At 44.4% G+C, this 22,990-nt stretch overlaps 1 protein-coding gene across 5 annotated transcripts in view; it reads left to right on the top strand.

Moving 5' to 3' along the window:
- The window catches only part of TRAF7 (TNF receptor associated factor 7), a 196,337-nt gene extending 175,397 nt beyond the window's left edge, over nt 1-20,940 (top strand). For all 5 annotated transcript variants that reach the window (XM_078664845.1, XM_078664843.1, XM_078664844.1 and 2 more), the window contains 4 exons: nt 6,413-6,532; nt 8,733-8,864; nt 13,925-14,044; nt 16,892-20,940. In XM_078664845.1, the coding sequence (XP_078520971.1) occupies nt 6,413-6,532; nt 8,733-8,864; nt 13,925-14,044; nt 16,892-16,906 (387 nt within the window). In that variant the 3' untranslated portion in view covers nt 16,907-20,940. The remainder of the gene's footprint in view (nt 1-6,412; nt 6,533-8,732; nt 8,865-13,924; nt 14,045-16,891) is intronic.
- Nucleotides 20,941-22,990: the final 2,050 nt, after the last annotated feature.

Raw genomic sequence — 22,990 nt, 5'->3', positions numbered from 1 at the left:
TTGTATCTGGAGCTGCATAAATAAAACAGAACTGCAACTTTCTGCTTCATGAAGGCTGCAGAGTCTCGTTTAAGTGATTACAGTCCTGAGGTCATCCTGGTTTTTACAGATATGAAGTGGAAATAAGCATAAATAGTTACATTTGCTTACCTTCTGTGCACATCTGCGAAGCAGCTAGTGTCATTGTTCCACAGCATCAACTAAAGAACTGTGCAGAAGTGGCCACTACATAGAGAATCAATGGAGACGAAGGTATACAAGAATGCTATCATTAGGGACGGGAAGCATTCACTAACATATTACTGAGGAGATCATGTTGAGAGGTCGCTTTCCGACTGGAAACCCTGCAGCAGCATATAAACTGTAGACTGTTGATGCAAATTAAGTAGTTTAGAGTAGGCATATGTGGTGAAATGTATTTGGGGAATATTTAAGGTTCACAATGCTCTAATTAGGACTGCTGAGATTGTTATAAATATCAATATTCTAATACATGATTATGAGAATACCTATGATTTGTACAAACTGCATAGTAAATAACTAATTATTGGAAACAACGAAGTATTGTATGTTATCTCGTTCTGGGGTCTCAGTTGAGGATTCTACAATACCCCATGCAAATCCGAGCTAATTTGTTTGTCTTACTCCTAACACCCACTATCTAACTTGAGCATAGCTCATTAAAGAGAGGTGTGAGAAATACCTGCCTGTTCTCCTTTTCACTGAAAATGGTATGACAAATATTATTTAATTTTGAGGATAAGAAGCTCTACGAACGGTGCCCCCTTAAACAGTAGGGAACATGACAGAAGTGTACCCTTTCTGCCACATTCTGCACGTGTCGGCAGGAAGGCTGTCGCAGATTTTGTCTCATTCAAGGATGCTGTCAGCTGTTGCCATGTCTGACATCTCATCAGAGGAATTAATTCATCTCTGCTTTTGTCTGGGGTCATGGGTGAACTTGCCCTTTCCTGGCCGGGTGGAAATGTCTCCGGGAGGAGGCTGCCATCTCTTTTTAGCATGAAGAAAGAAGATCCTCATAACCGAGCTCTCGCTGAGAAGGCTCCTATCCCAGGGCAGGAGATTTCAGAGATAGAAAAACTCTCATCTGCATTAACAGTTTGAGAACCTCACTTCCTTGAACAAAGATGCTTTCAACTATGTGTATGTTGAGAAATAAATGGTTAACAGTATTGTGGAATTCATGATTGCCAGCATTTTTAGAGAATCTACAAATAGCCGAATGCCTGAGAGGTTTCACGTTGCGTAGATTTGCTGGGATGATTTGTGATACATGTAATAATAGGGGGGTTCATAGTGAGCAATTCTGTCAGCAGAAGGCTTGGTTAGCAAAGTTGTTAGTTGAAGTTGTTCCCAGCAACATTGTTGATGAGGTTGATTGAAAGCAAAATTATGGTGGAAACAAAAAATCTAAAACCATTTTTACGGAGCATTCAAAAATGTTGCTTAGTTTGATCTGCAGTCATCATGTGGGATAAATCTGTAAAGATGTACTTAAATCCATTCCTTCCATGACATAGCAAACCTGTGACCACACCTGAAAATGGTAAAATGTTAAAGTGTGTTGTGATAGAGGTGTCCAAGTGTGTAAAATACAGGTAAAGTTAGGAGAGAAAAAAATTAGGAGATGGATTAGTAAACCAGAAGAAATGTTTCTATTAAAGAAAAAAGAGAGGGTGGTGGTTTGCCTCGTGTGTAGATATGTGGACGGGGTTGTTTCCTGTCTGTCGTCGTGGGAGAAATCAGTCTGGGATATCTCAAAACGTTGACAAAAACGCAAATCTCTATATTTAAAGTAAAAGTAAGAAGGCAGTTTTACCAAATCAGTAGTGGTGTGCGCACCACCCTTTTTCCCATAGTGTATGCAAACTCTCATCCCTCTTGCCACAAGGCCTCCTTTTGGTTAAGACTCTTACTGTTCGTTTGCATTCAACATAAATAAGCCAGATGAACAAGTACTTTCATGAACACCAGAGGGGCACTGGTGAGCCCGGAAAGGAACCGGACAAACTGAAAGTCCTCTTGGCCAACCTTGAAACTCAGGTACCATCTGTAGGACTGCAGGATGGGTAAATGAGAATATGCATCCTGCTGGTCCAAGGTCTTCATCCGATCATCTGGGTCCCAAGGGCCAAGGTCAGTGAAAGCATTTTGATTTTGCACTGCCACAGGTAATGATTCAGAGGCGAACATCTATGATGGACTGAAGCCCTTTATACTTCTTTGGTACAAAGGGGGTGTGATGGACGGAGCATCTGAATCAATCAAACACTCACACCCAGTCAAAAGATCTGGGTTTAATCCATCACCGTTCTTTAGCCCACTCTGCCACCCCAGTTCAGACATGGCTATATGCAAATCAGTCTGACCCTGTGCCTCGTGGGAACAGTCCAGCCCGAACTACCAAGCCATGTCTTCCCTGGACCGGAAACAAGCTTCCGAGGACCGGTTTCTGGCATTCCAGCCGTCTTCAGCCCGGCTTGCTTGAATCCAGTGGCAAAGTGAGCAAGGGACTCACGTCTGAGCATACCCTGCCAACACTTATGGCGGCCAAAAGCGGTACAAAAGGGGGTGGTGATGGACGGAGCATCTGAATCAATCAAACACTCACACCCAGTCAAAAGATCTGGGTTTAATCCATCACCGTTCTTTAGCCCACTCTGCCACCCCAGTTCAGACATGGCTATATGCAAATCAGTCTGACCCTGTGTCTCATGGGAACAGTCCAGCCCGAACTGCCAAGCCATGTCTTCCCTGGACCGGAAACAAGCTTTCGAGGACCGGTTTCTGGCATTCCAGCCGTCTTCAGCCCGGCTTGCTTGAATCCAGTGGCAAAGTGAGCAAGGGACTCACGTCTGAGCATACCCTGCCACACTTATGGCGGCCAAAAGCGGTACAAAAGGGGATGGTGATGGACGGAGCATCTGAATCAATCAAACACTCACACACAGTCAAAAGATCTGGGTTTAATCCATCACCGTTCTGTAGCCCACTCTTTTGGCCGCCATAAGTGTGGCAGGGTATGCTCAGACGGGAGTCCCTTGCTCACTTTGCCACTGGATTCAAGCAAGCCGGGCTAAAGACGGCTGGAATGCCAGAAACCGGTCCTCGGAATCTTGTTTCCGGTCCAGGGAAGACATGGCTTGGCAGTTCGGGCTGGACTGTTCCCATGAGGCACAGGGTCAGACTGATTTGCATATAGCCATGTCTGAACTGGGGTGGCAGAGTGGGCTAAAGAACGGTGATGGATTAAACCCAGATCTTTTGACTGGGTGTGAGTGTTTGTTTGATTCAGATGCTCCGTCCATCAGCACCCCCTTTTGTAGCGCTTTTGGCCGCCATAAGTGTGGCAGGGTATGCTCAGACGCAAGTCCCTTGCTCCCTTTGCCACTGGATTCAAGCAAGCCGGGCTGAAGACGGCTGGAATGCCAGAAACTGGTCCTCGGAAGCTTGTTTCCGGTCCAGGAAAGACATGGCTTGGCAGTACGGGCTGGACTGTTCCCATGAGGCACAGGGTCAGACTGATTTGCATATAGCCATGTCTGAACTGGGGTGGCAGAGTGGGCTAAAGAACGGTGATGGATTAAACCCAGATCTTTTGACTGGGTGTGAGTGTTTAATTGATTCAGATGCTCCGTCCATCACCACCCCCTTTTGTACCGATTTATACTTCTTTGGCACAATGAAATACAAAGAGTAACAACCTATCCCTATCCCTAATTCTCAGTCCGGACCACTCTGTGACTCCTTCGGAGAGTGAATCTCGCACCTCTCGCATGAGAAAGATCAGTTGCTCCTCTGAGAACCGCTCTGATGTGGATAGCGGGTGCGACAGGGCAGAAAGAAACGGTATGGTATAGCCATACTGAACGGTTGGGAGTACTAACCTGTCCGATGTGATAGATCCCCGTCCTGGGAGAAAGTACTGAATCTTGCCTCCCACCGAGTGGTTATGTGCTACTAAGGGCAAACTGAAACCGATTGAAAACTTTTGCCACACGGGAGGGGGCTAGGAAGACCTGCCAGAACCACTTCCCTGGCTCCAAAAAGACTATGGTGACTGCTGTGGGGGGCTGGGGAGACTGGCAGTGCCTTTATTCCAACCCCTTGGAGTAGCCTTTAAGCCCCAAAACTGGTGAGGGAACGGTCTTGAAGAGGCCATAAGGCCCAGGGAGCATTCCGTGCCCTTATAACGTTGTAAATCGGAATCGGCTTTATTGCTGGATAGGTGTGAGCCATCGAAAGGCATATCCATAAAGGATGCCGGTATGTCACCGATAAACCTGTGTATCGTATCCATACATTGCAATGGATCAACAGACTAGTGCTGATTGCTCATCTCTGACAATCTGTAGTATCTAAGCAATCATCACAAAACACGTATTTGGTTGTATCTTGACCATCATGAAAGGTTTGAGCCAAGGAGACCCTAAATTCCTACGGGATAACCGGCAAGATCTTGCTTGCCATTGCCCAGAAGATGTGCGTGTAGCAGCCCAGTAGTTAAGCCATATGTACCGACTTCAAGGCTAGGCTAGAGCAAGAAAACATTAGATATTCGAGCGCCTGAGTTTTCTTTGACTCCTTGTCCGAGGGTGGTTGTAGAGAATGAATTGTGAATCACCTTCATGGTGGAATCCTGGACCACCTGGCTATCTGGAATAGGATGTTACTTAAGGAAATCAGGGTTGCCAGGTGCTAGTCTGTGGCATCTGCCCACCGGTCTGTTTACCAGTGGGCAAGAACAAGCTTAGACCAAGTGTTCATCAGAGTGTCCATGAGGGCTTCAGTGAATAGGAGCAAGGCCTCAGATGAATCGAGCCCAGACTGGAAAACCTTTAAGTTAAGACACTTGCCTTCAACTGAAGGCAACTTTAGACCTAGAACCTCAGCAGCATGTTAAATCACCACAGCAAAGGAATTATTCTCTTCCATTGGGGGCTCAAGGAGCAAAATCAGCCATGTATCAGAGGTAGTATCGAGCCCACTGGCTGCCTGCAAGTCCATGTAGAAACTGTGCTCATGATAGTGAGGGGTAAATCATCCCGATTCACACTATCGTCCTCCCTAAGTGGGGGAAGGCTCAGGCCTGAAGTGGAACCAAATACACAATGGAGCCTTAGTATGCCTCTGTGATGATGGAGTCAGGGGATCAGCTGCAGGATGACTGGGTTCATTGTTGCGGATTCAGAGCGTTACCTTGGTCAGGGTCAAGACAAAGCCAGCTCCGGGTCAGACATCGGAGTTGGTGACGGATCCTCCTGTAGAATGGGTGGCATCTGTACCGACATTGATGGGGAAGGGTCTAGCGCAGGTCTTGGATTTAAAGTGAGCAGTCTTTACTGGAGTCAGCGCTGAACCCGAGATGAGTCTTAGGGGCTCAGATGGCACTGGAGACTGACCTGCCAGCAGTAAAGCGGCTTGCGGCCCATGCATATCCTTGTTGCTAGAGGGAACTGAAAGAGTGCCCTATATGTGGCACATGGCCTCCTTAAAGGCCTTGACATTCAACCATATTGTTAATGGTCTGGGGAACTGTGGGCGCAATGGGACCAATGCAGAATCGTCTCCTCAGTCGGGAATCCAGTGGCACCATGGCACCCTCCCAACTTCTTTTCAGGAAAGGAGTGGCGTAATGGGGCATAGTTCTGCTTTGCTTTCATATATTTTCTCTTGGACTTTGATTTTCCAGACAACTTCGACCACAACAACGACCATTTACAATATCTGCATTGAGAGCAGAGTGGGTGTCATCGCCCTCTACTTGGAACTTACATGAGGTCTGTGACTTCTTCCTGTATTTAGCGACATTGTTTTGCTTCATGGTCCAGGATCACCTGGTACATGAGGGTGCACTCATTGCATGACAGAGAGTTGTGTAATGAGCCCAAACACCAAAGGCACACCTAGAGTGGATCCTTGACCAATATCTGTTTTCTGTAGTTGAAACATGGTTTGAAACCAGTACTTTTTTGGTGGGGACATTACTCCTTTGCACACTGGATTTATTATTTGGATACTGTCGAAAGACCCCACGAAAGGGGGAACAAAGTTCCAGATCTGCATTCGAAGGAGCGAAAAGAAAGGGACGGACACCAGCGTCAAGTGGTGGCCCTTATATGTGGCTTTACTCTATCATATCCAGGGTGGAAAAAGCCAACTTAGTGTCACACAGTACCACTGAGTGCCACATTGGAGCACTATTATGAAAAGTTTCCAGATCCAGTCTGGCGCCTGTGGGATATTCTAAAGGTGAGGAATATGGGGTTAGAAGTATTCATCAGAAAAGTCGTCCTAATTTACTATGTGGATGATCACAAGCGCTCGAGAGACATGCATAATATTCTGCCACAAACCTTTAACTTAGTCTATTCTTCCTTCCCATTTTCAGATTTGGGACATCCGCACCCTAGATTGCATCCACGTACTGCAGACATCTGGAGGGAGCGTCTATTCCATTGCTGTGACAAACCATCACATTGTGTGCGGAACATATGAGAACCTCATTCACGTAAGAGCCTCACAAATTCTTCACTTGCTGAGGTGGGCAGTGTTTGGCTGCTCATTTTTATTTGGCACCTGGAAGAGAAGAGCAGGACATTGTGCACAGTGTGGGTTATAAAAGTGACTGCTGATTGTTCAAAAAGTATAAGTTTATTAGTGCTTTTAGCTCTGGGCCTGACTAGAAAACCTCAGATCATAGATTTAATTAAGTGTATGTTCCAGCCAGGGGAGATCTAGGTAGATATTCCTTAACCAGTGGTAAGTTGAAGCATTTCCACCACTCCCAAAATTGTCAACTCTGTTTCATGCTCAGGTGGTATAGAAGCACTTGCTCTTTAAGCAGTTTCTGTCCTTAATTATGACACAGTACATGCGCTATAAATCATTCTTTGCCAAAGAAAATAGGACTGGTTTTAATGTGCCACCATGCACGTAAGCACTTTAAAGCCAGCATAATATCCCTTGACTTTCAGAACAGTTCTTTTTTTGTTTCTATGCCAAATAAAATTTTGATGTCAAGGGAACCTATATTATATTCCTCCTTCACTCTGATTGCAAGAAAAGAAGGGCTAAAATTAAGACTCCCTTGCCACCCTACTTTCATTTGATACAGAAAAAAAGAGGAATGTATTGAAGGCTATGAAGCTTTCATTATAGAGACTCCCGTTTGCTTCTAGGAACTGAGGAGAAAACAAAAACTTCTATCCCAGCAGCACTAATGAGGAGGAGGCAGGAGGATGGGTTATTGAAAGGAGGTGGCAGGCCGATGGAACCCAGGAGGAAGGAATGAAAAATGATGGTGTGAACAAGAAGCACACAGAGGGATAGCAGAAGGGAGGAATGAGAGATGTTGGCCTGCAGAGGCACAAAGAGCACTGAGGGTAAAAAGTGAGGTGTACGAGGCAGGAAGAAAGGGACCAAGAAACGAAGAGTAAGACACAGGGGGAGCAAGCAGGAGCCGTCAGACTCCTATAGTTGTAAAGTAGTCTGTTATGCATGTCCATGCAAGCCCTAGGTTAAAGGCAAAAAGTTGCATTGGCCCAGCCAATAACCTCAGGTGAGAGAGGAGTACTCCTATTGGCTAAGCCAAGATGTGGTTGACAGAGTGTAAGGGCAAGTGTTGAAGGGGGTGCACCCAAAATCCTCTCTAAATACATTGTAAGCAAACAGTGTGTTTGACAGCGGTTAACTGAGGCCTACAAATGCCAAGAACATGAAGAGCATGAAAAATGTAGAAACCCTTTCTTAGGATAAAGAACGTTTTCAGTGGAGGGAGACAGGAGAGATGTCATGGAGCAAATTAGGATCATGATGGAGTATTGAAGAAGGAGAACTCCCTTATATGAGAGGCTGAGTATTGTATTGAATAGGAGAGGCTGCTAGAGACCCGTCATCCTAATGGAGTCCAGAGTGGTCTCATTTAGAGGCTGCGGGCAACAATGGGAAGAGAAGCTTTTAACCGCATGCGTGCGGGCAGAATTTCGCCCGTACGCTGAGATTTTCTAAAGCGCATGTTACGTGACGAGCTGGGCTCGTCATCAGCGTGCGAGGAGGCTACGCCATGACGAGCCCAGCTCGTCATCAGCGTAGAAGGGGTTAATAGATGTCGATTCGCCTCTACATTTACAGATGGGGCAAAGGCCTCCGTAGAAACATAGTGAAAAGCTTAAAGTATATGTTCCTTAGTGATAACTACTACAGAGGACTGTGAATACTCCAGCGAAAGGAGGAATTCATCACAGGAGAGTGTACAAGATTGAGTAACTACATCACCTCGCAGGGGAGTAAGTGTAGAGAGTAAGTGTAGGGAAAGGCAGAGTTGATGTTGCAGAAGAAAGTAGAGAAGCCTCACAGTCTTACTTTGAGTACAGCTTCAAAAGATCTCCTCATCATGAGATGGAGAGTTCCAGCGGTGTACTTTAAGAATTTTTTAGATTTTATGTTGTTTTTTTCTCTATGTTAGCATTTTAAAAATAAATTGCATTTTAAATAGGGTCAGATATTAGGCTGACTTTCCTGGGCTAGGCCTTTAAATTTGATACACTGGACCTGCAAGCTTTTACATACACCCTCTCAGAATATGGGCATGCACTGTGGCATAAGACAAAAGGGTTTATTGGTGAACGTGTGTCGAGACTTGTAAATGTCATTAGTTATTGCTAGTGTTTCTATGTGATGCGATTGTACCTGATGTCTTTGTTTCCTAGGTGTGGGACATTGAGACAAAGGAGCAGGTGCGCACTTTGACAGGCCATGTGGGCACCGTCTATGCCTTGGCAGTCATTTCCACCCCAGACCAAACCAAAGTTTTCAGCGCCTCATATGACCGGTCACTAAGGGTAAGAGTACTAATTCTTAATATTTTTGTATCCTCTGGTTCTGTGTTGCCCCAAACAGTTGTCCATTCCTGGGACTGCATCAGAAAGGAGAGCACACTGGGAGAGGAGGCAAGGTTCCTTGTGTATCCCGCCTTATCCAAGGTGATATCTGAAGCTTGAGCCTGGGGCTGCCGAAGGATTATGCTTGTGTAATGTGAATGAAGGTCTTGATCATCGGGGCTCTGTCATCCTCAGCTCCTTGAACCAGAAGAGGGGGTGTGCAACACCTTCACAACTAGACCCAAGCATCCATATGCATGGATGGAAAACTGCCAAATGGAGCATAAAAAAAGATTCCATTTGGTGACTAACATTCTGCTCCACCCCCTTCCAGCGTAGCGTTTCCCCTTCCCGCCTCCCAGCTGTCCAGCCCTCCCTCTCACACTAAATGGCGGCTGCTGTGCCAGAAAAGTTGTGCTTCTGTCTCTTTTTTCACCTTTTTTTCTCTTTTTCCCCTTGTTTGCTCAATCTCTTCACTTTTTACTCTATTAACTTTTTTCACTTTTCACCCTCTTTTTGCGACGTGCCTGTGCTCGACCCCGCGGCCCCGCCCCCTTCCAGGGCTGCGCTTCCAGCCTTTTAGCTGTCCAGCCCCCTCTCACACTACTTTATGGCGGCCTGCAGGGACCTGACTGACCAGGAGGAGGCATCTCTATCGTCCACAAGAACTCCCTCCGCCTGACCACTCACTCGGACAACCCACCAACAACCATGGGACATCTCCACTTCCAGGTCCAGACTAACCCTACCCTCACCTGCACCCTCGTCTACAGATCTCTCGGCCGCCGCCCGACCTTCACTGACACCATCATCAACTTCATCGCACCCCAGGCTTTCACATCTATGGACTACATCCTAATCAGCGACCTCAACTTCCACCTGGGCAACTCCAATGGCCAGGACACCGCATTCCTTCTGAAGAACCTCATCAACATTGGAATCAAGCAGCTAGTCACCTCTCAGATCTACACCGTGGGACATACGCTCGACCCAGTCTTCTCAACCAGCGAAAACATCTCCTGCAGCCACACCTCTGAACTTCTCTGGACCGACCACCACTGCATTCATTTTGCCTTCACAAAACCCACCGTACACCACTACACCCCAGCTGTAACTGGAACAAGGTCTCCAAAGAACACCTCGGCACCACCCTCCGCACAACCACACTTCTGACATCCAAGTACCCAGCAAGCAACACTCCAAAAAAGCCAGTTCGTTCACTGCCGCCCTCCACGAATCCAGACATACCTGTAGAAGGCTCGATAAGAGATGGAGGAACAACAAAAGCCCGAAAGCCCATGCAGACTTCAAAGCCATGGTCCCCGCACACCACCTCCTCTTGAAAACTACAAAGAAAACGGCCCTCCAGGACAGAATCAACGCTAACGCACACAAAGGCAAAGAACTCTTCGCCATCGTCAAGGATTTTGACAAACCCAACAGCGAGACCACAAAATTCTCACATTCCCACGATCTCTACAAATAATTCGGCACCGACTTCCACCACAAGATCAAGCAGATCTACAACTGCTTCGACACGCAAGACCCTCCCACCACCCCTTGCGACGACGACTCCCCCCAACAGATCGTGCTCAACTGGAACCTCTCTCGCCGCCGATGACACTCTAAGGACCATGATGAGTATTCACTCCGGAGCACCCTCTGACCCCTGCCCACACCACATCTGCCACAGAGCCGCCGCCTCACTCGCCCTGAATTACGCCGTACCATCAACTGCTCCATCCAGACCGCCACCTTCCCTGCCGACTAGAAACGCGCAGAGATAAACCCCCCTGCTGAAGAAACCGTCCACCGACCGAACAGACCTCAAGAATTTCAGACCCATCTCCCTGCTCCCCTTCCCAGCCAAGGTAATTGAAAAGGCCAACAATGCCCAACTCTTAGAGTTCATTGAAGCCAACCATGTCCTGGACTACTCTCAAACCGTCAGGAACCACGGACTCAACATAGTCTCCTACGTTGACGACATCCAGCTGATCCTCTCCCTCACCAGCGAGCCCACAATTTACAGAAGCCACTTCCACGAAGGGATGAAGGCTGTCGCTACACCTCTGCTTGGAGCACTCCTGGTGGTCCGCCACATTAGGAAATCACCCACCTCCATTCACAGACTATGCACAGGAAACCTCTGCATCATACTGAACTGCTCGCTCACGATGAATCGCCAGATCAACTGCATCTTCTCCTCATGCTTCTACAATCTTTGCCAGCTTTGAAAGACCCTCAGATGGATCCCCTCTGAGGTCAGAAAGACGGTCACCCACACACTCATCAGCAGCAGACTCTACTACAGCATCACACTCTATGAAGGCATCATCCAGAAACTCCTCAAGAAGCTCTAGAAAGTTCTGAACGCCGTAGCCAGGCTGGTCCTCAAGGCTATACTTGTTTGTTTCCTTGTAACAACATACCATTCAGAACAGTTATATTTACTGTCCCCAGCAGGGGAGTAAGTTCACTGGTTTATTTAACTATTCACAAGTTTAGGCGTAAATTACATTTATACAAAAAAACATTTCGGGAGCAAGATGTTAATGCATCTCAGCCCTTCTCTTGGTGAGGTCCCTAACTGACTCCTGGTGGACTACTCCAACACTGAGAATACTCAACAGCACCATACTTTACAGCACACTTGTGCATGACTTCACACCTCAAAGCACAACAACTCACCCTTTATTTCTTCCGAATTCCACTTTTTCTCAAATCCAGAGTCGCAAGCAGAGAGCACACGTGTATTATGATATTTCGAGAAGACCAAATGACTTTTGTAAGGTCAATCAATTTTTTGCCAATTATGGTATCATCTGGACTGGTCTAGTCTTCTCCAAACAGACCCTAGGTAGGTGGATAGTGTCTTGCACTGTTACCTTATATGAGCAAACTATTAGAACCCTAACTGGTAAGCCTTGTACCCATTCCACAAGGTGAAAAGCCACTAATATGACTCTAATGAGGAATGTTCCCATTCCTGACATCTGTATGGGGACATGTGGAGATCAGTCCATACCTTTACTGATCAGTATTGTCTGGACTGTCTCCAGGATAGATACTGTGGCGGGTCAGGCTTCTCTTCATAACTTATTTGACAAAAGGTTCAGTTCTGTGGCTCTGATCGTGCTTTCAATATTGGGTTATCTTGCTATTCCCCTTCTACCTTTCATAAATGTCAGAGGGAATCTCATGGTGAATAAGGAAATGGTACTTAATTGTAATCCTAGTTTTTTCCTCATGGGTATTCCCTCTGAAAAAAACCCTGCCTACCTCTATGCTTTTCAGGTTGACAGGATTCAAAGGCTTACTTTAGATTCATATCTTTGCAATGCTCTAAAGATGAGCTTCCTAACCCACATCCTTTTGGGCCTGATACGCCAATGCAGTCGTCCAAGGTTCTTCAAGAAGCAGGGTCGAATGTGCATTGTTTTACGTTGGGTCATTATTTCCTGTTTATGTTGTATAGTTTACTTTATTTTAAGTGGTATTTCTTAGCCATATGTATGGCTGGATTTTCATTTTGGGGAATAGAACAAAAGCTGTAAATGTTTCCTTGTTCTGCATGTTTCCTTCTATTTGATCGGCTTGGGAAAAATGAAAGTGTCTTAATTTGTGTTCTGGGGTCTCCCACATTAGCATAGGTGTTCTGCCTTTTATGAATTCAGAGGGACTACCCATGGGGAAGAACAATGCATTATCTGACCAATCAAGGGGCAAAATTATCCAAGCTCCTATATTTTGATTCACAGGCAGTTTAAAAATTATTTGTTGCCAGAGACTTGTAAATTGCAAAGGTTCACCTTTCCTGTGTTCAAATTGCAAGAACAGATGCACTCAGCATGATTTGCCAGAGAATTTAAAGTCTGTCATTAACGACCATGTACAGGATCATATCCTCGACACATGGGTGTATCCACAGTTGCAGAAAACAAGAAATTCGTAGGGTTCGCCTCCATGTACTACTCACCAGGACAAAATGGAATACGTTTTCATCAACTCGTCAGGGAAGGTTTTGCAAGCATTTCTTTTGATACCCCTGATTACGTCGGTCATCACCATGCTGGCAGACTCCTGAGCAAAGATTATTCTCTTATTGTTAAAATGGTCACACCAGTGGTGGTTCACTGATCTTCTTCACCTACCAGTGTGACTGCATGTGAGACTTCTATGCAGCTTGGAACTCCTCCAAAAGTTTGTCCAGATCCTGCACCCCCAACTTACCATCCTTGAATTTGGTACCTTGTCTTCTGAGCTCATACAAGATGGTTATTTGAAAAATCCGCAGGGCTGTATGGACATCCTGAAGGAAGTCCAGGGCCCATATGCTAAACTTTTGTTGGGATGAATTGCTATTCTATTGAATACTTTTGAGGGTCAATGAAGAGCCCCAGTAGGTGAAGCAACCTAAGATTGCAGTTAAGTAACTTTGCTTCTCACAACTTGAACATTACCTTATGGCCTCCTCCACCCACCATTCAAAAGTGGTGTTCTCTCTCCTTAATAAAGAGGGAATGTTCTTGAAAAAATGTCTTTGATGGGATATTTGGCTCTGGCTTGGATTAGCAGTGCCCCTTTGCAGCAGGCAAATGGATGCACAGTTACTTTGTACAGATGTAATTAATGTTAAAACTCAAAGTGGCTCCTGCCACAAGCTTGCACTTCACAAAACATTTAAATACACTTTACAAAAAACACATTGTGCTACTTGTCTAGTAGGGATATAGTAGGTGGTTGGTTTATGAATATACATTTTAAAATAATAAGAAATTACGTTTTTTTTCTTTAGTCCTTTTATCTCTGTAATCTAAAAGAAAACATTTTGCAGGGTACAGCCAATTACTTGCTTTGCTGATGTGGGTCCTATGATGGATCTGTGATTGGCTTGTAAGAAAGTTTTGTGTTTGGTCATGGATGAGGTAAACAGGCCTCGGGGCTGGCTTGATCCTGGCTGGCAAGTCACAATCATGCTTTCTATCCCTTTTAACTAGCTTTCTATCCTAATCCCATAGGTTTGGAGCATGGACAACATGATCTGCACCCAGACTCTGCTCCGTCACCAGGGAAGTGTCACTGCCCTTGCTGTCTCCCGTGGGCGTCTATTCTCTGGGGCTGTGGACAGCACTGTCAAGGTAAGGGGATAGGTTATACTGTGTGGATGAGGCCACTGCATAATAGTTGCAATGTATTTCTGGGAAACTGGAGATACCAAGAGTTGCTTCAGTTTCCATTGTGTAAAATGCAAACTAATAACTTGGACAAAATGACCACCTCACGAGTGCCATAGGTTTGATGGCTTGTTTTTGCTAGTATGCCAGTATTTCAGTAAACAAGATAAACACTGAATTTGTATTGATCTTAATTGCACTTGGGAACTATACTAGCAGCAGATTGAGTCATTTTCCAACCAAATGACTAGCTACTGTGCAGTTCAGACACCTGTCATGTTGAGTGAAGGTGATCGCCTATTGAGAGAGAGGTCGGAAAGATTGTGCTGTTAAGATGGACCTGATGTGAAGGAACAATAGGCCCCTTTAGGGATTCTAGGCTATAAGTCAGAGGAGAGTGGACGTCACTCGCAGCAAAGATTGCTTCAGAAAGAGGTAATAAATGACTCTGCTGTTGTGATAACTATTGACTGCGGGCAATTTTGAGAGACAATGTTCGCATGAAGTATTCTTTGCAGTGATGTCTCACTCGTGGAGTGGAAGGAATAAGACTGTTCTTAAGGACAAGAGAGAAAGATAGAGGGTGAGACATTTGCTATGAGGGACAGTCCTCTCCTCAGTGGGAGACGCGAGTGATGACGACATAAGGTGTTGTATATAGTGGGACAGCAGCTGAGAGGGTGAAGCTGTGAGGCATCTGTTGCAGTTCGGGACTGCTTATGGTTAAAAGTGTGAACCTTCTTTTGTTGTTCAGACAACTGGAGGGTAAAGTGGAGGCATCTGTTGTAGTTGAAGCATATCAATGGAAGTGATGGTACAAGCTGTCTGTTGTAGCTGGGATAGCTGAGAGATGCTGTAGTTTGTGATAGCTGAGAATTGATGACGTGTTGTATTTGGAAATGGCTGAGAGGTTAAGGTATGTGTCGTTGATGGGGATGGCTGAGCGGTTAAGGTATGTGTTGTTGATGGGAATAGCTGAGAGGTTAAGGTACGTGTTGTTGATGGGGATAGCTGAGAGGTTAAGGTGTGTGTTTAGGGGGACAGCAGAGAGGTTAAGGTGTGTGTTGGGAACAGCTGAGAGGTTAAGGTGTGTGTTGGGAACAGCTGAGAGGTTAAGGTGTGTGTTGGGACCGGCTGAGAGGTTAAGGTGTGTGTTGGTGGGGATAGCTGAGAGGTTAAGGTGTGTGTTTTGATGGGGACGGCTGAGAGGTTAAGGTGTGTCTTTGATGGGGACGGCTGCGAGGTTAAGACGTGTGTTGTTGGGGACAGCTGAGAAGTTAAGGTGTGAGTTGTTGATGGGGGCAGCTGAGAGGTTAAGGTTTGCGTTGTTGATGGGGACAGCTGAGAGGTTAAAGTGTGTGTTGATAGGGACAGCTGAGAGGTTAAGGTGTGTGTTATTGATGGGGACAGCTGAGAGGTTAAGGTGCGTTTTGTTGATGGGGACAGCTGAGAGGTTAAGGTGTGTGTGTGTTGATGGTGACAGCTGAAAGGTTAGGGTGTGTGTTGTTGATGAGGACAGCAGAGAGGTTAGGGTATGTGTTGATGGGGACAGCAGAGAGGTTAGGGTGTGTGTGTTGTTGATGGGGGCAGCTGAGCGGTTAAGGCGTTGAGCATCTGTTATAGTTGTGGACATAGATTGGAGTGCTAGTATGAGGTATCTTGTGTAGTTGGGGACAGCTGTGTAGTGAAGGTATAAGTCATTTTTGACTGGGTTTTACAGAGGGAGGTGAAGTTGAGACATCTGCCATTGGGTTATTCGAGAGGTGAAGATATAAGACATCCAATGTAGTGAGGTAACTGTGATGTGAAAGTGTATGGCATCTGTGGTTGCTGGAGACAGCTGAGAAAGATGACACTACAAGTCATGTCTTGTAGTTGGGGCTGGTGAGCAGTAAAGATTTAAAACATCTGGTGTAGTTAGGGTAGCTGTAATGTGATGTGATGTGGCATCTGTGGTTGTTGGGGAAAGCTGAGAGGTGATGTTAGGAGATATGTATTTTAGTTGGGGATATTGAAAGGTGAAGGTATGAAGAATCTGCAGCAGGCCGGGACAGCTAAGAGGTGAAGGTATAAGGCATATGTTGCTGGGGCCGGCTGAGGTAGATGAAGTTGCAAGATATCTGTTGTAACAGGAGGTTACTGGGAGGTGAAAGCTGAGAGGGATCTGTTGTGAATGGAGACAGCTGAGACGGGACGGTGTCACAGAACTTTTGTTGATATTAGTAGAGTGACTGAAGTCATGAGACATCCGCTGCAGTTTGGGACAGCTAATGGGTGATATTGCAAGTGGGGACAGTGAAGAGTTGAGTTGCTGTGGCCAGCAGACAGGTGAACCTATGACATTTCTCTTATAGTTGGTGGCTAGCTGAGAGAAGGTGTACTGTGCCTTTTGTACATGGGGGCAACTAAAAGGTGAAGGCATAAGGCATCTGCTGTTGCCAGCAGCAGCTAGGGGATTTACATTTATGAAACCTCTTGTATGTGGGGCCAGCTGAGAAGTGAAGGTTTAGGACACCTGTGTACAAGGCATCTGTTTGTGGTGTCAACTGAGGTGAAGTTTGAGACATCTGCTTAGGCTGAGGACTTCTGATAGATGGAAAGGTATGAAGCATATTTTCCTGGGAAGCAGCTGAGAGATAAAACATGCTTGTAGTGGAGAGCAGATAGGAGAGGTTAAGTTATGAGCCATGGGTGTACAGAGGTTTTTTTTTATTGTGTATCGAGCTTTCTTTCCCTGTGTTGATGTGACGTGCTGTTTCTCTCAGACTTATTCTCCACTAATGCCCTTTCTTTCACTGTCCCTTTCTTCAGGTTTGGACCTGCTAATAGACATTGACCTACCATTCCTCAGACTCCGTTACCAAATAATTTCCTCTGCCTTCAGTGGGTGGGCCTAGTTATGATACAGACAGCTGAATCTTACGTATTTGCACACGTCGCGGTCATCTCGAAGGCGTTCCTCTGTAGAGGATCTCTACTGGGTGCCATAATCTGCCAGTTTGAAAATGCCACCCACTTCTGCAAGAGACTGTGGAGCAGGCCAAAGACAAATGCCTCACAGCACCAAAACTATTTTAATCAAATGAAGAGGAATGTTCAGTTTGACTGTAATTGCTAGAATGAACATGGCATTGTTTTGAAGCCAGCGGCTATACTTGTGCAATAGGACAGTCGGACATCGATTGTGCACACAGTCCAACCATGGATATCTTGTTGGCCAAAACTACCTTGCTGCTAATAAGTGCCAGCTTGAGGTGCTGCTTTTTACCCAGCTGCAGCCTTCCACGGATTCAGATTGAAATGGTGTCAGATAAACGCCAAAACGAGACCAGAGGAAACCAAGCAATGCAAACACCGCCTTATCACCTCTTTGGAACAGACCTATCCGACTGGACTGTGCTGCTTTGCGCATACACTGCAACCGCATCACGCTTGCGCAAACGTGCTTGGAGGGCTCTAGAAGTGCAATCATGGAGACCAGCGATCATACTTTTACACCCTGGGCAAAAACACCATAGCTAAAAGTAATTTGAAAGTATATCTAGTGCAAGCATGCCCTGCTGGTGACACTTTAGTTATTACATGCAACCCTCATCATTATTCTCATTATTGCAAATCCTCATTTTCATGTGCTAAAACTACAAATTGCAGTCCTGTGTTTTCACCCTCTTTCTTCAAGCTCACTGGTAATGTGTGTTAAAGCACGCTTAAAATTGTCTGCTTAAACTCTAATATTTACACAGTTATGTAGGTATCTGCCATTTATATTCATAAATAATAGTTTTGTTAGGCTACAATCACATGTTTCTACTGACTGAGATAAAATGGGGTGTGTTGATACTGCTCCAAAGGACTACCACGGCATCCAGTGGTCTGACTGTAACCACAAAACAAAATTGGCATTCAATTATGATTTTTGCCACTCACTGTCTTCGTAGAAAGATGCAACTTTGGAAGCAGCTAGTAAGGAATGTTCAGCAGATGAATTAAAATTGATGAAAAACAAGTTATGAAGTTCCCTGTTCAGATAGGCCCGAGCATGCGCACCAACATAAGTGCCGTCTGCCAAATGTTAGCTTATTGTAGCAGGCTCCACACCCTTAGAGAGCATCTGATATGTGTTTGTACACATTAATAGTATATAAATCTGGCTGACTTAACAGGGCTCCCCAATACAGCATGTGATATATGTGGAGAGACCCCAGCTTTCCATATGAGTGAGGTCCCAAGTCAGTAAATACTATATCATGGAAGAGACCACTCTCTGTTACTGTCTCAATAGGTCTAGTTATGTCTCTGGAAAATGTCCACTCTGGTGCCATGGTGCTCAGCTAATGCAACCCTGTGGGGTGATGTTCACTAAAATAGTTAAGTACCTTAGGCCTCTGTGGATAATGGATCAGTTGGTATGCTTCCGCTTCAGCACTCCTTCCCCCCTATGGCTGACGAAGAGCTACTTCTTGATTAAAAACTGATGGCATTCTCAGCCACTCTTGCCTGTTTCCATTTTAAGGGTCTTTCTTGCACTCTTACTTGTGACACTTTTAAATAATTTGATAGCCCGTTAAATACGGGTTGATCAGTGCAGATACTTAGATGCAAATTCTACGGTAGAACATAAAACACTTGACTTAGTGAGCCAAGAATGTGAGGTAAACAACTCCAAGATAAGGCAGAACATCATAGAATGGCCAGTGCAGCTGAATCCTCAAACCCGTTTTATAGACTTGGTACAGATTTTAATAAAGTTTATTTGTACATAGATAAGACATCGCATTAAAAACCTGTGAATTTATAGCATCCGTAGTGATTTGTTAGTCACTGAAAAGATAGCAAATATATCTTATTTAGGTTATATTTGGTTGCCATATCTATTGTCCTACACATGCATCGGTCTCTGAAACACCACTTTAGTGAAAAATATGTGTTGTTCAACAGGACACTAGGGTCAGCCTTATGCAAATACCCAACTAACGCAGTTCCTTTACAAAACCTGCACCAACATATTCATGTATTTGCAATCACTAGGTAGGTTTAGAAAGCAAACTTTGACACAAATAAACTTCCAACATATACATGCTTCTATTTACAGCAGGTGTTGTTCTGCAATACATATTGTGCATTACTTTCAGCATCTAGGGGTTGGGGGTCAGAATTACTATGTGGACTTGGAAGGTTCTGAGTGCAGAACCCTCATGATGCTAGGCAACAGAGGCCCTTTAGCAGGTTAGATTATGCTTTATCTGCTTATTGTACCCCAACTACTAGAAGCGGGAAGAAATGCACTGCTTGTGAATCTACAGCACTAAAAGCTGCGAACTAAGTGTTAAAAGTTAGTAACATTTTCCTTCTCTACCATGGGGTGCTTCCTAGATTGTAAAATTATTTCTTAGTGAATGAGTGAATTTCAGAAAAGTTTTTATAATCCGTTTTAAACATTTTATATTATTTCAATGTAGTTTTATGCGCTCAACTTTTATATGTGTTGTACACACTGCTGGGTGCCCAATGGGCATTGTCCTTTGAAGCAGCAGTCACATTATTCAGTGCTCTAAATTATTGGTAACATGTATACATTGGAACAGTTTGTTTTTGGGACGGTGTTCTTTACTATTGTGAACAATCTGACATTTGTAACAAGAACATGTAAATAGTTATGGGAGTGGATATGGCTTGCAGGCCTTGGCATTGGTGGGCCATTAAGCATTGCTAAGCTCTGCTCAGTACCCCCTTCAGAGCTAGTTTTTTTGGTAATTTTCTTATACTTGGTTTGGCAAAAATGTGGAAAGTGACTGAGTGATTACTCAAATAAGTGGTTCTTTGGGATCCTGTTTACACTGTGCAAAACCTTTAACAGGGATCATGGGTCCCTGATTCATGCTCAGGTGGTTCATAGTAGAGGATTTCCAAGATGTGATCAGCCATTTGGACATCAGGCCTTACAGACATTTTCCTTCATGTTTGGTACAAGGTTAATAAATGGTCTGGACCAGTTTTCCTTTCCATTCTTCGACCACCCAATTCTGACCACCCAATATAAATCAGACTCAAATGTATCCTGAGGAGAGTTTATTACTGTTACCAGTTTTCCTTTCCATTCTCCGACCACCCATTATAAATCCGACTCAAATTTAGCCTGATCAGAGTTTATTACTGTTGTGCAGCTTGCTCTATGATATTATAGAAACGAGTGATGGGTCTCTATTTCCCAGTGGGCAGGTGTCAAATTCACTAAAACCACCATATTCGTTCTCCGCTCTCTTTTGGCTGAATGGTCCAGAAATGAGTACAGTTATACACATGTGAGGGTTCTGGTCATGCCTATCCGTTGGGTGTATAGGGGAAGCCTTCACTGCTGATAATGGACTTCCGTCTGCAGTGCAATCAAGGCCAGCACCATCAGTGAGCAACCAGAGGATTTTTCGCTCTGCGGTAATAAACAAGTGTATGTTTAATATAGCCACATACGTAAACTCACATACCAGTACCATGATAGTTCCATACACACACGGTTGCATACATTCAACCTGCTTATAGCTAAAGTAAACAATTATTAGATCTCCGATTTAATCTTACATAAATAAATGCATTTATATATTTATAAACACGCACTCCTTAGTTCATACACGAGTACCAAATTGTAGCCTTTGGTCAACTGGTTATATATATTTAATTTTGAGGACTTTCATGAAATGTGTTGACAGGTACGATTTTTAATGCCGCAAATTATCTTGTAAATCAAGTTAAGAAAAAAGCCCTCTTTCCACTGTCATGATCTCTGGATTTAAGCGGAAAAATCGTGGTTGTATTTTTACCCAACTTTTTGTACTGTTTTTAAGTGTAATAAAGTTTTAACTAATTCTTCCTTGTTGGTGAACCCTGAAAAGAGATGTGTGATGCTTATGCAAATTGAGTGTGTTGACAGCATTGGTTGGAGCTGAAATTCTTTAATTTCCATCTGAGACAGTGCCCTCTGTTATGTGGTATGTGTTTGTTGCTAATAATAGAATTCCCTGGAATTTAGGAGGACCTTGTGCGTTTTGATTATCAGTGTTACTTTGATCATCTGAACACCCCAACTACTTCCATTGTGTTATCTTCCAATTGATTTTTTTTTTTACAAAAAATTAATTTTGTGATGTACTAAAGTATAGAGGACGGAGGTTCCATCCTGGACCATGATCAGGTCAATTTGGCCTTTTCTTTCGGCCAACAGCGAGTAACTCTGGGTATTTACATTTCCATCAGATATTAAGCGAAGTAACAATATAACTTTCACATGGCAGCCTACACATTTTTTTTTTTTATGTTTAGAAAAAATTGCACTGTGGTATTGTGCAGCACGGGATCATTACCCTGATCTATCGTAGTAAAAAAACAACAAATGTACTCATCAGAAAACTTGTATGTTCTCTAACTTCCACATGAGGATAAAAGCAAGGGGGCAATGTAACAACATAGTTGTAATATTCACATTCTCACAACCACTGCCAACCTTCTTTTATCAATACTAGGAGTCCTATTTCATAATCTTGGCGCTGTTGCAAATTTCAGATCAAATCCATTCTGTGGGTTGGGCAATGCGCACTGGAGACTGATAACATTGTTTTTGCATTCAGACAAAACTTTAAAAAAGAAAATGATTATTGTAATAAAGTTTGTAACAAAAAAGACCTAGTGCATAAATAACTCTAGAACAAAAGGTGTTTTGGCTGCTTGTGTAATAAGAAATAGAACAAACTGGTTTTGTACCTAATCTTATCCCTCTTCCCACATTCAGAAAGCTGAGAAGTTCCTAGCATGTGTTTCTGTAGATGCATATGCTCTGCATACTCCTGTCATCTAGTGTTAGGCTTGGACATTTGCAAATTGTTTTTTTCCCGAAGAAAGTCTTTTGAGTCATGGGAAGCACTTTGACTCCTCCCTAGTTGGCTATGCACAGGGATACCCCTTGTCTACTATTACGCCTTCGTAGACAATGCACACACTGAAACTGATGCCTTTTTATAACTGTCCTGAGTACCACGCAAAGCACCTGTGACCCAACAGGCATGAGTATGTAATCTCTTCCCGATGACGACAATACCTTGTGATGCCTGCCTCATGTTTTCCTATATATATATATATATATATATATGACATTTCAATACAACTGAGGGGCATTGGGAACATCAAAAGATGCATCAGCAGCCTTTGGAGATAGTATTTAGTATTTTTCCTTGGCATTTGGAGCCACTACTGCAGCAGCACTCTTTACCGGCCTTGTTGTGAATGCTATTTACTGTCACAATGATGATGTCTGCACAAGAGACATTAAAGCGCATAGCTTTAAGTGTGGGCTCACAATGAGCCATGGTAAATGAAAACATACCCCTAACCAAAATAAAATAGTTCACTAACCAGCATTTTTAGCAGAAGGATGTGGGGAAATTTGAGGGTTTGAGATCTACAGAGATAGAGGAGGCTAGTGCTGTGTTTGCTGAGAGTGTTCTAAAAATGATAACGAATACTGGAACAGCACTCAAGCAAAGAATTAGTAGCCGTGATTGGAAGGGTCTACAGAAAGTGAACTCCACTGACCAGGCTTAGAAGTCTCCCTAATCTCAAGTTACATTCACAAGTGGAGAAGTGTGGCTCACCGGTTAGAGGAGGCAGACCCGGACGCAGAGGTCAGACCCGGGACCAGGGTTCAATTCCCGACGCGGCAGGGTCTTGAGCTCAAAAATGTCCACGGACTAGATAATTCTCGCCTCTGCGCCTACTCGAATCATGGGTTCGCACTCTGCAACTCTGGGCAATAGCTTGCTTAATCTCCACAACGGCCCCACCACGATGGGATGCCTGGCTTTCACCTTGGGGATGCCCAGTAGGGGTTATCTCGCAGGGAAAAGCCAGGACGGGTTCCCAAAG

Source organism: Lissotriton helveticus, chromosome 10 (genome assembly GCF_964261635.1).
Source record: "Lissotriton helveticus chromosome 10, aLisHel1.1, whole genome shotgun sequence".
NCBI classification, from domain to species: Eukaryota; Metazoa; Chordata; class Amphibia; order Caudata; family Salamandridae; genus Lissotriton; species Lissotriton helveticus.
Note: the sequence above shows the minus strand (reverse complement) of the source record. Positions and strands in the feature narration are given on the sequence as shown.